Source organism: Belonocnema kinseyi, chromosome 7 (assembly GCF_010883055.1).
Source record: "Belonocnema kinseyi isolate 2016_QV_RU_SX_M_011 chromosome 7, B_treatae_v1, whole genome shotgun sequence".
Taxonomy (NCBI): domain Eukaryota; kingdom Metazoa; phylum Arthropoda; class Insecta; order Hymenoptera; family Cynipidae; genus Belonocnema; species Belonocnema kinseyi.
The window spans coordinates 83,816,387-83,833,685 of NC_046663.1; the positions used below are offsets into that span (position 1 = coordinate 83,816,387).

Consider the following 17,299-nt stretch of genomic DNA (forward strand, 5'->3'; position numbering starts at 1 on the left):
ATTAGAGCTTTATTTAAAATTCAAAATAACATATATTCTGCTATAATAATCGCATGTGTGATAACACATGGATTTGGGTTTCGTCATCGTATTTTAATTTTTCAAGTCAATACACTTTTCAAGCGCCACTGAGGTTAAGTATGCAGACTGCAGATAAACGCCTTTCGTTGAACTCACGTGTATTGCGCCGTACATTTAACAGAGAAAAAAGAGACGACGTTACGCATAGTTGATTGCACGCGTAGGTGCAGTGAAAAAATAATGTGTAATGTAGCGACGAGATGTAGGTTAACATGCGCTTAAAGTCTTTTAAGTGGAACGAACTAGGTGGTAACTAAGTAATTATCAATGGAAAGGAGACTCCACGAATTAGTTTAGCAAAGAGAATTCTCGATCGACCTTGGACGGACATGTCTTTCTTTTTTAATTTCCGCATCAAAATTACGCTAATTATCCATCTTTTGATCACGTAAATTGTTCATTCTTCTTGTATTAGATGATATTATTCGGAAGCAGTGTGTCCAGTGATCAGCCAATTTGAAATTCCCGGTTTTTTTCTGACCACATCACAGTAAATCTTGACGTATAAAAAGTGCTGCAGCTCATTTTAAACTTCCAGTTGATATTAAAATGATCCAATTTCGAGAATCAGAAAAATGTACGAGTCTGATTTCACGATCCTAGCAACCGGGAATCCGTTTTTTAAGGAACTCCCCAAAGACCTTAGGCAAAAGGATTTCCGAAAGAGCCTTGTACTCATGTGTTCAAGTTTTCAGAGAAAAAATCTTCTGATCATGAAAATGGTAAAAATTTAGATTAGGAAAAATTAAAAAGGTATTCCCTACACTGTGTTTCCGGTTTCAAGCGCAATAATACTCTATTTTTAATTACAGTAAAAATATTACGTTAAACAATTCATCCTTATAGACGTATTTTTAATTTTAAAAAAACCCCCAGTCATTTCAAGTACCTTAATTATTCGCCAAGATATCTTAAGTGCCCTGACCTAGAATGTCTTATCTCGTGATTAAGAAAATGAAGGTAAAATGTTTTGCATTCTCCCCCGCAATATTCTACTGAAGGTGCAAAGCCGCCAAAAGAAAACTTGCATAACGAAATACCTGAGAGGAAATAGAGCCTTGGAGCGGAAAACAAAGTGGAACGAATCACATATTATGAAGAATCAATAATGCAGATTTACGTTTCGAGGTCGCTTTGTGGAGATTGCCAGGGAGATTTTTCACGCGAATCACGAAACGCCTTAATAACCTTATTTATTCTTGATCGAGTTGAGAAATCACTTGTCTCGATAACTGGATTCTGGTTTCAGCTATACATGGATTCTGAAATGATGCAATCAAAAAGTGTGTGAAAATATTTGCGGTTTCATAGAATTTGTGAAAAAAGTTCTCCAGTAAAAAAACATTCAAAATTTTGTCACTATTATTTGTTTAAAATAAACTCATAAGACTTCAAACCAATTTAAGTTAAATTCAAAAAAATCTTAATGAATTTGAAATTTTTTTAAATCCAAAAAATTCCATTGATATGAAGAAATTCATTAAATTCAGCCAGTTTGAAATGAGTGTAGAAAAATTCAAGATAATTCAAACGAATTAACGGAATGTCTAAGAATCCAAGGTGAGATTAAAATCCTTCAGGATGAATTAAAAAATATGTAAAAATTTAAGGAAATTTCGAAGAATTTAAAAGAATTTAGGATAAATTAATAAGAATTATTCAAAATTAATTCCGAATTAATTCAAATCATCCGTTAAAATATTATATAATCCCGCGAAATTCTGTGAAATCTAATGATATATTCTGAAATCCAAGAAAATTTTTTGAAATACTTGAACAGCTTTTGCATCATTTAAAATTATTGAAATCCTTTAAAATCTTTTAAAAATCGTTCCGAATATTCCAAAATTACAAAACATTTTTTTTTAATTCCCTTAAAGTCATGAAATTCCTCGAAAATTCTTTTACATTTTTGTATCTGTTTATAATGCATTAGAATCTTTCAAATTAAACTAAAGTATTTCAAATCCTTTTAAATCCCTTGAAATTATTAAAATCAATCAAAAATTCCTTAGAAACTTTTTAAATTCCCGAGAATATTTCAAATCCTTTGAAATCTCTTGAAACTTTCTGAAGCTCTTGAAAACTCCTTAGAATTTGTAAAATACCCTGAAAGCCTTTGAGATCATTTGAAATGATTAAAATTGATCAAAAATACCCTAAATATTTACAATCCTTTAAAATCTTTTAAAAACCACTAAAATATAATTTTGTTAAATATCCGAAAACTTTATGCCCTATAAAATCGCTCCATTGCAAAACACTTAAAATAATTAAAATCCTTAAAAGTTCTTTAAATATTTTGTAATCTCTTGAAATTGCCTTGGAATCTTCTCAAATATTTCAAAACATCTTTTAGTCATCTGAAATCTTTTAAAATCCTTTGAAAGTTTAATAAAATTCTTAAAAATTTCTTGGAAGTTTTAAAAATACCATAAAGTCTTTACAATCGTTAGGAATCGCTTGAAATTATAAAAAATTATTACAAATTCCTCGGAAAATCTTTTAAAGTACCCTAAAACATTTCATCTCCTTTGGAATTGTTTAAAATCGCTTACAACTTTTTTAATCACTTGGAAATTCCTTGGAATTCTTAAAAATATCATAAAATCTTTCAAATCTTGTAATTACTTCGAATTGCTCAAATCTTTTTAAAATTCTTTGAAATCTTCGAAAATACCTTAAAATATTGCATGTATTTTGAAATTGTTTTAAATTCCTTGAAAATTTTTAAAGCTCTCGAAAATTTATTGGAATTTTTTCAAATAACCTGAAACTTTTAAAATCGTTTGAAATTATTGAAATCTATATTAAAAATTGCTCGGAATCTTTTAAAATACCCTAAAATATTTCGCAATAATTCAAGAAAATTCTGAAATAGATGAATACCGAATCTGATTATCCTTTCCCTGATCAACCAAATTCTGCGACTTTCCCCTGGGTTTCCTGACCTCCGACGACCCTGGCAATTTTCGTTTATTCATTGTTTCCTATTGAAATTATTATTGTTAAGTTTAAAGGATTAAATAAATATATAAGGGTAACTGCCACACGAGAAAGTTGTTAATAGCGTGATGACTCTCGGCAGATGCAGCTTCTATTCATCCTACAACAAAAAATTGTCTCGCGTCTAGCAAATTCAATGTGTGCAAGTGTGCGTAGTTTGTCAAGTGGGTGTCATACGTGGGGTGAATATGCGATTAAATAAACATGAGCAAGCTTTTCCTTTCGCACCGAATGTTCCGGCCGATTAATATATTGCAGATAATTCGGAAGCTATCTTGCATCGGTCCCTACTCTTAACATTTCACAACTGCATAAAATAAAAAGGATATTCGGAAAATGTTCATGTTTCATTACCAAATTAAATTTCTACACTGTTAGAAAAATCTGTATGAGGTTTAACATACATGTGTGTGAATCAAATGTGCACTACCGCTACTGAAATGTAACATACATTGGTGTAGTGCATTTATTATACATGTGTATTAAATTTAATATACAGGTCAGTATAGCAATGTGCGTGAAAACTCAACCTGCTTTCATTTCTTTAAATCTTGTCAAATATTCTCAATTAAATTAATAATCTAGAATTTGTTGACTCAATTGTTATTTATAATGAAAGTGCAATGATTGGGTACATTTTTTCCTAATTTCGTTCTAAATGGTCCAAATTTAAGTAGAATAAAGTTGATTGTAGGTTAACTCTGTTATTTATTTGCTTGATTGAACTTTTCGACTTGAAATTCAATTTTATTTTTGGTTAACAGGAAGAGGGTATCATGTTTTATTATTTAGAATCGAAAATTACAGCTAAACTTATTTTAAATTTGTGAAAGATGAAATTATATGATTTTTCTCGTAAGTCATTAAGGTGAATGTATATGAAATTTAATATACGTGCTCTTAATGGCGATTTCATATGCTTAGTATATTAATTTTCATACACAGGTGTATTAAAGTTAATATTATTTTTGAAAGTGTACATCGCTTATCTTCATCTGCAAGGCATTAAACTTAACTTTCTATTTATGCGAAAAACATCATCTCGAATTAATTAATTAATGGCAATATCAGCGGGTGGTGAGCATTGCGCTGTACTTCCGGTTATCTTCGTGATTTCCGATAAATCTGTATGATACGCGACGTGAATCTCAATCCAGAAATAGTTTCAAAATCGATTGCAAAATCAGGAATCGGCACAAGGCGGTTATGCTCGTTAGTCTGACCTACGCTGTAATGGTACTGCAACTTTCCTTCATGTTCGATCACCTTTCAACGAAGATAAAGTGCATTCGAATCACATTAAAAGAAATGTAAATGTTTACTTCACGATTTTTGTTATATTCATTAATTTTATTTAATATATAAAATGCTACAAATTAATATAGCATCAGGACCTCAAAAAATGGGAAATAGTGTAATTTTTTCACGTAAAGGAGGAAAGATAAATAAATAATTTTTACACGCAGAAAAGAGGAAACAATGTTTTTATAAGAAATGTTTTATTCATAAATAATTTAAAATGTTTTTTAATGATTTCCGAAATTAAATCATTATTTTTTACAAATTGTATATAGTTACAAGATGATCAAAATTGGAATTTTTTATCTTATTAATTCCCTACTATGAGTCCAATTGAATGACTGAATTTGCGAAAATAACATTATTTGTCAGTAGCCATCGGTTTAAGAAAAAATCGAATTTTTCCACAAAAAAATGTTTATGAATTAAATTCTTTATTTATTAGGTTCACATGCAATAAAATCAGTTGAAATTTGAAGTCAATGATTTTTTTCAAGTTAATAAGATGCTGAATTAATCCATTTTTTCTCATTACGAGTTCTACCTTATTTTATATCATATTTCTATAAGTATTGATCACATGAAAAAACAAAGATTTGGTAATTTAATTACTTTTTACAAGCTTTATTTCGTCGGCTTTGCTCCTCAACGGAGGGCAAAGCCGAATGCAGCTTTTTATGAAAGTCAAAACATTTAAAGATAAGAAAATATGATGGTTTGCTTCTGTGGTATTTTATGTACTGGAAAAATTATCTTTAAAGATATCCAACACAAAGAAGAAGTTATTTTTGAATAAAAATAGAGATAGCTGCAATATAACCTCTTATTCGTTGAGATTCTACTAGAAACGGATTTTACGCAATGTTTCTACCGTGCCAATACAAGAAAACTAAATACCGACCGGATTGATAATAATAATATTTAATAGTTTTTTCCATGTAGCCCACAAGATAAGTTGCTGTTCTACATTGCCGATCATTTATCGACAAAACTTGTGACACGTGTATCACCTAAGAACTTGTAAATATTATTTTCGTGTGGTTTGCCCCCTGGCCAGGCTTCACTTATTTACGAGATTTGATATATTTTGGACTCGAATCGCGTCTAATTATTATAATTAGATTGTGTGATATTGATTTATCTGTCAAAATATCAAATTTTTACACTGTAAGTATTGTCATTAAAGTTGCAAACTTTATATTTCTGTCAGCGAAACTTCCATTCTTTCGTAGTAAAAACTGTTTTCAGTATAAGTTTTCTTTTGCATCATCAATTTTCAAGATTTGAGTGAGTAACACTAACTCTCTGATGAAATAGATTTATTTTATGCAAAGTAGAACTGAAATTGTTAAATAATAGCCATGCTATAAGGAAAATCACCTTTGCCCAACTGGTTGGCGCTGCCACCCCCCCCCCCTCTTTCCCTATTGAATGATCAATTTTCTTCAATTTTCAATATACTTCAACTTAGAATAGTTGAAGGCACAATTTTCAAAATTCTTCAACTTAAAAAATTCGATCTTCAACAACTAATTTTTCATCTCTTGAAAATTTAATTATGTTCCATTTTCAACAATAGAATTTGCAACTGCTTTAAATGCAATCATCAATTTTCTTTCTTTATCAACAGGCAATAATTCAATTTTCAATTCTCTTCAACTGTCTAATGCAATTCATGTTCAAAAATCGAATTTTTAAATGTTGAAAATGAAGGAAAAATGTTTAGAAGTTTTTTTCACAAACGGGTCGCTATTAGCAACTTAATATTAATCAATTAAAAAAAGGCAACTCTTATCAACTTCTCGTTATGTCATCGCAGGTCCATTCACGGCGATATAAAAAAGTCCGACATAATCATAATATTTTCTCTTTTAAAAAATACCCTCATTAATATTTTAATCATTATACTTTTTCGCACGGAAAATCATTTTAGATTTAAATTTTTATTTAAATCCCAAATAGTTTCGTTAGAAATGGGTCAAGTAAACATTTGTAAAATTTTAATTAGTAATATTTAAAATAAAATTTGAGACATAAGAGTACCAGATTTGAAACGTGAAATTTTCATTTGCATTTGCTTAAAATTTACTAAATGTAGCTGTTAATTACATATTTACGTTTGCTAAGTAGATACGTAATTTATATGTCATTTATATTCACTCATCAGTTAAAATTTTACAATTTAAACTCTAGGCTACTTTCCGGTCCAAAATTTTCGGCGTAATTCAAACCTTGTGTATTCTGAAATGTAGCATATTTAAAGAGAAAAAATGAAAAACGGGAAGTTTTCGAGAATAGAGGGAAAAAGGAGAATTTTTCAAAAAAGGGAAAACACTGTTGAAAATTTGAAAGACAGTGATCTCCGTTTTTATAGTAAAGGATCCTTCTGTTTTTTACGTCTGGCATGCATCCATCAATTTTCTAAATTTATAGTGATAGTGGTAATTGGGTTACCGGGACGGTTAAACCCCTCGCTCTCACGAATAATTAGATTCGCACATGCATGCCAAATTGTTTATTAGAGCTCTCTAAAAATCTACTGCTTTTTATTGTTACGCAATTTCTTGTTTAAAAAAATAATACTCAATTAAGAGTTTAAAAATTCGATTTGATACTAATTTAAACATGAAATAGGAAAATTTAACTAATACAAATTTACAGAGTCATTGTTACTTTCTTTCGCTAGTTTTTTTATTGTTACAATTAAACGTATGTTTTAAAATGTTTCTCAGATTGCAATTAGATACGATAATCAAATCTATTTCATTTTTATGTACATAAGGTCATTAATATGGTTGAAGTGAAACTTTGATGAAAAAGAGGAAAATTGAGGACAGACTTTGGAATGATTCTTGAGTTTCGAATTGATACGAAAACGGGACTCTGATAAGTTATATCGTTGGTAAAGTAACGAGTCGAGTTTTCTCTCGACGATTGCTAATCTACTAACTTCCATTCAACCTGATTGTACAGGATGTGTAAAAAAAAGGCTTAATTCAAGAAGAACTTTTACTTGTAATTACTTAAGTTTATCAGAATTATACTACGTAGAAAAGTAGCAGATTAGGACCTTTGAAAGCATTTAATTGATTTGGAAACGATTGATTAATGTCTCACTTATTAGGAAAAAATAAAGAAATAAAAAGACATTTTTACGTCTTTGAGTACTTTCTGGAACTAAACTACAGTAGAAAAAAATGAAATGAATCTATAATAGATGATATAAATTAAATTTTTTTAAGTTTATTTTTATCAATAACAAGCCGGATATTGACAGGGTCTTTTAATATCAGATGAAAAAATAATTTGAAAATAAAAAAACTGCGTATTTAACAAATTATCGTCTTTTACATATTCTTCTGTCATTTACGTAAATTGAACAACTTGTTGTGGTTTAGTTATTCTTAATATAAGAAAAAAAATTTGACAATATTTTCCGCCCACATTACTGGATTCAAAATAAAGAAATTGAAAAAAAAACACCTTCATTTCCATTTGAAAAAGAAGCGGTGAATTTTACTCATTATATGATATTAGTTACAAACGTCAAAATGATTAAGAAAAAGAAATCTCCTTTTTTCGAAATCATAAAAAACGATCAAAATACTTTTAGAAGATTGGCAGATGTATATGGAATGGAAATTCCATTGGGGACAACGGTATGCGGCTGATGTAAAACTAACTCTACTACTTCCGCTCTTTGTATCACGGTCGGTTGAAAAGTTCTCTTCTATAAAACACTTTCATTAGGTCCGAAGTATTGCCGTATGGGGGCACCACTTCCCTAATCTTTTTTTGTTGATAATTTTTCTTTCCATTTTATGTTATTCATTAAAAGAATTCGAATTTTATTCTTGATAAATAAAACAAAATATTATATCGGAAAAAATTAATTTTTTAGGTTACAGATTTCTACATTATCAACTGATTGGGTAACGATCTGTAAAAGGCAGACCGTTATCGGCAGATTTCAAGATCTCTGCAGTCGGTAAGGCTGATTTCTTCCATTTTAATAGACTTAAAACTCGTTATCAAAATTTTTATGATTTTTGAAATGGAAAACACTTGATCAATAATAATTGTGTTTATTTCTTTTCCACTTGTTTTAAAATAATTCATAATTAGCACCTGTCATAAGTAAGCGTACATTTAAATTTTGTGGAAGATAACAAATATTTTTATTTCACGAGAATTTTATCAAATTTAGAATAAATAAAAAAGTACAGAACTAAACAATTAAATAAGATTCGAGTGCATTTTGAAGAATTTAAATAAAAGAAGAATTGGCTGAAATTCATAAAAATTCAAATAGATTGAAAGAATTTCAAGAAATACCAAATATTCCACTGATTTCTTTAAAACTGGAGAGAAATTAGAAGAATTTGAGAAAATTCAAAAGAATTTGATAAATTTTCTAAGAATTCAATTGACAGAATTCGGAAAACACTTTATAAACTTTTAAAAGATGCATTGAATACTTCCAATTTGGAAAGAATTGATAAAAATTCAAAATTATTTAAAAGAATTTGATGAGATGTCTAAGAATTTAAGGTTTGTTTAAAATACTTTCGTGTGAATTAAAACAAAACTAAAATTTTAAAAACCACGAATTGAGGAAAACTGCGTGAATTTAGATAAATTCAAACAAATTCAAAGTAAATAAAAAAAATGCAAATGAATTCCAAAGAATTGAAAATAATTGAAAAGAACTCTGGATAAATTAGTAAAAATTTAATGTAAATTCCAAACAAATTAAAATAAATTGAAAAAAAATTTATTATAAAAAAATTGTAATCGAAAATACTCTATTGATCTGAATAAAACTGGAGTCAATTTGTAAGTATTGAAGAGTCAAGATGAATACAAAAAATTGACTTTTTAAAACCAAAAAATTGCTGCGTGATTGAAAAAGTTGAATGACCAAAAAAGATCCACTGAATTCAGTGAATTTCAAGAGAATTTCAAAGAATTGAGGGTGAACTCAATTTTTTAAATTCGATTGAATTCAGAAGTCCTTGAGTTCTTTGTTTTAATTCATTAATCAAGGTGGATATTATATTATATATTATTTTAAAGTTATAATTATTATTTATTGTTATTTATTATGATTACAATATTATATTACATATTCTTATAAACCGACTAAGACACGCTACTTGTAGATTTTTAAGCGAATTGAAACTAGACCGGGTGACTGCAGCCAGGCATACACAATAGCCAGAGAGTTGCATTTCACGGGCGCAACAAAAATACTCAATTTTTAATGACAAAAAAAACAACATTTTCCAGCAAATGTTACGGCCGGTATAATTGCCCTCAGATTATCTGGTAAAAATCTTAAATTAAACGATTCATCCTTGTAGGTAGACGAATGATGAATGTGGCGAAAACGCAGTACTGATCATCTGAGACATTCTTGTTTTCACATCAATTTTTTGTTGCTTTATAGAATGGAATACTGTATAGTATAGTTTATGGATCAGAACCGATCCGGAAGCTAGAGAAGCATCTTTCACCCCATGAACTTTTGTGAATATGATAGATTGAAACTAATATTTGAAACCGAATGGTGAAAGTAATAAGTAAATAATAAACGGCTAACTTCTTCTCCATTAATATGGTATTGAAAAGTGTAACCTTCCCACGAATATGATACGATACAAGGATCAAAGAGTAAGAATAATGACGGATATCGCTATATGTCTTCGATGAGTGTCGCGAGAGAGAGAGTTGTATTTCTTTTTCCTTTGGAACTAATAAGGAATATAAAAGAAAACCCGAATCGTAAAGAATTCCTTTATTGTCTTCTTTATCTTATTGACGTTTCTGTTCTGTCATTCTCTCCTCTATTTCTCCCTTTTGTCTTCTCATGTGACTATTGGCAAAATTTAGTTTTTGTTAGCACATGTTCAATGCTCAATGAGACGTAAAAAAGTGAAACCTATAAAAGTGAAAACACTCAACAATAGGATGAAGGTGCTAAAGTTTCGATCTGAATTCTTGAATAATTTAAAACTTTACATTATTTTTAAGATATAACATTCATGAACGATAGTATCAGAATGAAAAAAAAATATGGTTTTTAACACAAATTTGCTTGCGTACTTACCATGGACGTGAAGTAGAACTTTTCAAAATCTCTCTCATGTACTCTTGCGGTTGTAAGAGTTGAGGCTGCGTGTTGAGCGTGTTTTGAAAGAACGTCCTCGCCTTTTTTGCAGAGCCAAGACAAGACCTGCAACAAGAGAAAAATCTAATATTTAAAACCTGAAAATTACTTATGTGATTTATTCTAAAATTTTACAGTGACACATTAAAAGGATGGCCACAAAACTTATGTTTAAAAATTCCCTGAATTTTTTCTCATTTTTGCCAGGGCAATTTTTCATTTACCCTGAACATTATTTCTCATTCATATATAAAAAAATAAATATGGATTGTCAGTCGAAAAGGAGGGATTGTTTGTCCAAATAAAGGAATTTTAAAAAAACAGTAGAATTTTCAACCACATAGTCGAATTTTAAAACAAAAAAGATTCAACTTTAACCGAAATCAGTTAAATTTTCAACCCGATAAGTTAATTTTACAACTAGATAAATTTTCAAATCAAAATATAATACTTGGTATTCAAGAAAGAAAAAAAAATAATCTAAAAAAATGGGTTTCCACCATTATATTTACATTTTTTATATTATATTATATTACATACTTTTACACATTTACATTTTAAGTTAAAAAATTAATTTTAATCACCCACAGAAAGAGTTTCCAACCAACGAGATGAATTTTTAACTAAAATTATGAATATTTAACGAGAAGATTTTTTAACTAACGGGTTCAACCTTCAAACACGTATCCGAAATTTTCGGCACTTTCTATGGTTACGGAATTTTCCTCAACGTTAGCCCTGAACGAGCTGGAAAAAGGGTTAGAGTTACGGAAAATTCTGCAACTATAGACAGTGCGAAATTTTTTACCGAAAAAAATGAAATCTCAACGAATAATTCGATAGTAGGTATTTAAACCAAAAGGGATTTTCATTTGAAATAAAAACAATTTAATTAAAGAAAAAAAGACAAATTTTCAAACAAAATAGTTGTGCCCTCAACCAAAGAAGATTAATTTTCTACGAAAAGTGATGCATTTTAGTCCAAGTAACCATTTTTCAACCAAAAAGGATGATTTTTAACAAAGTTGTTCAATTTGAAACGAAATAATAAAAATTTTAACGCAAAACATGGACTTTATCAGGAAGTATTAATCAAAGAGAAGAATTTTTATATTGTAACAGTTTTAATATAGAATCTGTTGTAGACAGAATAGAACATTTAAAATAAAAATAAATTTTTTTTTAATGTATTATACTCAAAAGTTATTTAAAGTGCCTCTCCTAAAAATCCCCTTACTTTTGCAAGATTTTTTTTAATGTCTGAAATTTAAAAATAGTTTGTAGTACATTGGATACTAGGGATCTTATGTTACTATTTAATTATAAGCAAGTTTGCTTATTTTTGTGTGATCTATGACACATGATGCCTTGGTGAAGCTCTTCGCTTGGGGTGATTGCTTAATCGTATAATAATATTAAGAAGAACCTTAGGTACAAATTTCACGATCAGGTTTTGAACCAGTCGAACGAGTCATTAAAGTTTCGGTCATTGATCGATATACAAGCAGAAATTGGTTTCGCATTGGGTCATTAAGGGCGAATCGCGCAGTTAGTCGAGGATTTAAATGCTATACGAAAGAGTAATTTATGGCAGTCGAATGACCGTCGCTAAAGACATGTGCCATATATCATTGCACTTGGACAACCTATACTGTGTAGATTCCAACGAATGACAAATTGTCAGGCAAATCTGGTTTACTGATAAGCTTCGTTCCTTTGCAGCAGAAGATGCGTCGGTACTCATTCATTCACCACAGGATGAAAGATTAAGACTTTGCCTTGAAGAAACTAAAACTAATTAATTAATTAATTTTTTTGTTTAAATCTTTCAGAATTTGCAAATTGATTGCTTGTAAATTAATTCATTATAGGTACTCATTAGAAAACATTTGATTATTAATTATGACCATTATGGAATCATCTAGTTTTTAATTTTTTTAAGTAATTGTTAAAACCAAAAAATATATGAACTTAAATTAGAAACAATTGAATTCAATAAAAAATCAGAATTTTTTACAAAGCAGTTAAATTATCAACCTGAAAAAAATGAAATTTTAACCTAAATAAAGGAATCTTCAACAAAATAATCGAATTTTTAACACAAGAAACACGACTTTTCTACAAAATAATTGAATTTTCAACCCACAAATAAAAATTTTCAACAAAAAAATTGCATTCTTCACCTAATAGTTAAATTTTTTATCAAGTCCTTACATTTTTTACCCAAAAATATCAAATATTACATTGTTAAATTTTCAATAGAATATTTAATTTTTCAACCAAATAAAAATAATTTTAAAAAAAGATTACTTTTCAACCAAAAATAAAATTGTAGACTTCAAAACACGAAAAAGAAATTTTTAACGGAAAGTTAATTTTCAATCGACAAAGGTGAATGTTCTACCAAAAAGATTATTTTTTGATCGAAAAGGACGAATTTTCTACGAAGCAGTTTAATTTTCGAGGAAAAATTTGATTTTCAATCAAGATGGGTGACCTTAATAAGATTATTAACCTTTTTTATAGAATATATTAATTTGAAAGAAAATAGTCGACCTTTTAATCAAATATTTGAATATTTGAGTCTAACAGATGAAATTTTTAGAAGGCAATCGAACTTTTTATAAAGCAGGTTATTTTTAACTAATAAATAAGATTTTGCATCCAAAAAAGATGTAATTTCTATAAAAGAAAGAATTTTCAATTAAAAAGGACGAAGTATCTACCTAAAAATATGAATGTTTAATAAAACAATTCAATTTTCTACCAAAAAATACTTTTTAATAAAATAATCAATTGTTCAAACACAAAGTAGAATTATTAACTAAAAGAGATGAATTATGTAACAAAAATATAACTGTATACTTTTCATCATAAAAAAAAGACATTAAATAAAAAATAGTTAGATTTTATTATTGGCTTCTATTGATACAGTTTTCATTTACGCGAAAATAATACACTTTTATACTAAAAACTTCCAGGGAAGGGGGGCGGGGGTCACCGCAAGCGCTTCGCTAATGTTCCAGACACAATATAAAACACTTACTATAGAAAACTTACACTTACTATAAAACACTTACTATAGAAAACAGCGCAACTTACGTGGGAGGAGGAGATGTGTAACAAAAAACCGTTGCGTATTTTTTGAACAGTCCCGTATCGAAAATGAACCAAACAATTTACATCTAGGGATTACATTTTTTAGCATCGAACCAAATTACAAAAATAAGAAAAACTTTGTTTGCAAAGCCTGAATGCTTTCAGAAATGGCATCATTGTGATTAATTTATCAATTGAAGAAAGTACATCAATATTACATACAAAGGAGAAATAAAATTTATTACTCTTGCAGAGGGCGTTCCTATCTCGAAATGCCTAGGGGCGGATAATTGCTTAAATTCGGGCCGCTTTCAGCTGACACATGTGAATCTTATCAAGAGTAACGAGGAAAGCGAAGACTCGCGATGCTTAATTAGATCGCGCATTTGCCACTATTAATCATCAGACAGGTTCGTGGGCCGAAAGAATAACGGATAATTAACGGGCACGCAGATTGCGAGGGAGAAGAAAAGACGGAGAAAGATCAGGAAGAGTTCCCAAGAGAAAAAAAAAGAATTAAAAAAAAATAAATAAAAAATAGAGGGGACAGGGAGGAGTGAAAGAGGATTGCGAATGGAGGATTGAGGAACGAAGGGTAGGGAGTCTTCATGATCATGAGTAACATCTTCGTGGAGCCCCAGGGCTTTGGAGTCGTTCTTCCAGGTCCAGGTCCAGGTCCAAGTACAGCTCTCCGCCATCTTGCGTGAGAATGAGGGATAAGGATCGCGAGTCCGAAGGCGAAAGAGAGAGGAAGCGAGAGTTTGATTATAAGCCAACCATCGGGTTATTCGGGTCACTGGGCCGTGTTAAGAATCGCTGGACCTGTATCGGCTATACTATCGGTTAGGCTAGGTACCCTTGCAGCCTCCGTGCTGTGCGAGCCTGCGAACATGACCTCCTCCCGCGCAAACTGTGCGGCTCAAGATCGCACCTACCAGACTTGTCTCACCTGGTCTCACCGGGTCTCACCTGCACCGACTCGAATGTATATGCGAAACCCGCCACGCGACTCCGAAGGTATTTAGGTTCCTCGAATACGAACTAAAAAGTCGTGACTTCGCACAGTTGGGTTTCCTTCACGTATTTTAGGGTGGGTATTAGAAATTTCCGAGGTCCTGGAATGCAATTTTTATTTTATAAAGGATCTTGGCAATGGAATGCTGTAGACATCACTGGTAAAAGCGAATTCTTCAAATTGTTAGACCTCAAGATTGTGGGACTTGAATTCAGCAATGTTTGTTTGAATTTAAGAGACTTTGTCTGAATTTAAGCAATATTGGTCTTAATTAAGCAGGGCCGTGGGGCAGGGAATATTTTAAAATTAGGAATACGCTGAGTTAATGAGTTTGTTTAAACAATTTGTTTCAAAAAATTTAAAAAAAAAATAATTTTTCAAAAGTAATGGCAAATTCGAAATCACCGATGCCTCAAACCCTTAAAACTATATCTGGTTTAAATAGTTCCTGGCTAAAAAATCTTATGGACACAGAAGAGTTTAAACGACTGAATTGGCGTTGTTCTTGTTATTATAAAATATTTTTTTATCCGCCATATTTGACTCGCTATTGATATTTTTAACACAATAATAATAATAAGGATTGTTGAAAATAGGTTTTTAAAGCGAACATTAAAACGATATTACGATATTAAAACAAACATTACATACAAATGAAAAAATTTATGTTTTGGCTGCCATTTTGATTCCGCCATTTTGAAATATAGCATTTTAGTAGTTTATTTATTGCCAGCAACACCAAAAATATCAAAATGAATAATAATATCGGGTTTCTCATTGGTTTTTTTCACCTAAAAAATGGTATACCAGGAGAGCATGTAAAAAACCACGTTTTTGAGATATTTTGGTCCGCCATTTTGAAACAACAAAAAAAATAATTCTGAAAAACTTTGAGATGAAAGTACACATGTTAAAGATAATCTGTGCAAAATTTTGTGAAAAAAATAACCCGTTTACGAGATATTTAGGTGGCTCGAATGACATGGAATTGCCGATATATATATATATTTTAATTCTTGGTTAAAATTCTTATTATTTGATTGAAAAGTCAATAATTTTGTTTAAAAGTCATTCTTCTTGTTGAAAATTCGTCCTTTAGGGTCGAAAATTCAACTGAACCAGTTTGTTAAACAATAATTTTGTTTAAGGATTCATTGTTTTAATTGTATAGTTGTCGTTTTTTGTTAAATTTTCAAAATTTTAACAAAAAATGTACTATTCCAGTTGAAATTTGAACAATTTGGATTATCCTTGTTACCCTTTTTGACTGAAAAATCTTGATTTAATGGAAATTAATCTTCTTGGTTGAAATTCTTCTTTTTGGTTTTAAAATCCATCACTTTCGGTAGAAATTAAAAGTTTTTTGGTTGAAATATAAACTTTTCAATTTTATGTTGAAAATTAAACTTTCTGGTTAAAAATTAGTTTTTTTCTTGTTGAAATATCAAATATTACATTTTTCGTTGATAATTCAAAGTTTTGTTGAAAATTAAACATTTCGGGTAGAAAATGCAACTAACTTCTAAAAAATTGGTATTTTTGGCTTCAAAATCTCACAATTTTATTATGTGTTGAAAATCTTACTATTTTCTTGAAAATTCCTTTATTTGGGGTAAAAAATCATATTTTTGGGATGAGAATTCGACAGTCTGCTAAAAAATTGTTTTATTGGCTTGAAAATTTAGTTAATTGTTTGAAAATTCAACTTTTTTGGTTGAAGTTTAATCTTTTTCGATTGAAAATTCGACCATTTGATTGAAAATTCGACTATTTAGTGTGAAAATTAATCTTTGGTTGAAAATTTGTCTCTTTTACTTTAAAATTTAACTGTTTGGTGGTAAATGCAATGGTTTGATAAAAAAAAATCATTTTAATGGTGGAGTGAGGTCTCAGTTAACCCAAATTTTATTTCTCCGAAAATTTATTTTCCCCAAAAATTCAAACATAGAAGTACGAGTTCGTGAGTCGGAAGTGCGCAATTATAAGATCAGATAAGTCATTAATGTTAAAACTACGTAAATAAATATTCAAAAGATATCGCCGCAAATACGTGTCTTGATTTAAATAAACTCCGGTTTTAATAAAAATGTAAAGTTTAAAACATTACAGTTTCTGTAGTGTTTTCTGTCGAGGGGAATATAATTTGTAAATAGATCTTTTTTAAAGAACAAAAGGTTAAGCAAGTTGAGGCTATGTTAGGGAATTCTTGACGAAATTATATATTTTACATCAGAAGCATTTGGGTCTTACAGAAAACTTCCTAATGCACACAATTTAAAGTAATGTTAGATAGAGTTGGATCGCGGTAATATTCTCCGTAATTTCAGCAGGAAAACCACCGTCAATACCGGTAACGTTTCTTTCGCTTCTTTCGTTACCGCTCACATTGCGACGCCATCTGTATGTTAAAATGTAAATTTCAAAATATGTTGTAGCTGTTGATCAGTTTTTTTATTATTACACCATTAAGCCATTTCCCTTTCGGGGTAGGCGTGACTCACTCGGCAGGGGAAAGGAGTAGTGTGTGGAAGGGATAGAGATTTGTCAGATTGATCCAGAATTCTCGTGCTATTTAAGTAAATAACACGTTCGTTCCGCAACACTGCTCCGACCCAGGTTGCTGATCAATC

General features: G+C 29.9%; 1 protein-coding gene across 1 annotated transcript in view; it reads right to left on the reverse strand.

Moving 5' to 3' along the window:
- Positions 1-17,299, reverse strand: part of LOC117176535 — an 806,951-nt gene that overhangs the window by 96,813 nt on the left and 692,839 nt on the right. Inside the window, exon 12 of the mRNA XM_033366790.1 lies at positions 10,496-10,621. Coding sequence (XP_033222681.1) covers positions 10,496-10,621 — 126 coding nt within the window. The remainder of the gene's footprint in view (positions 1-10,495; positions 10,622-17,299) is intronic.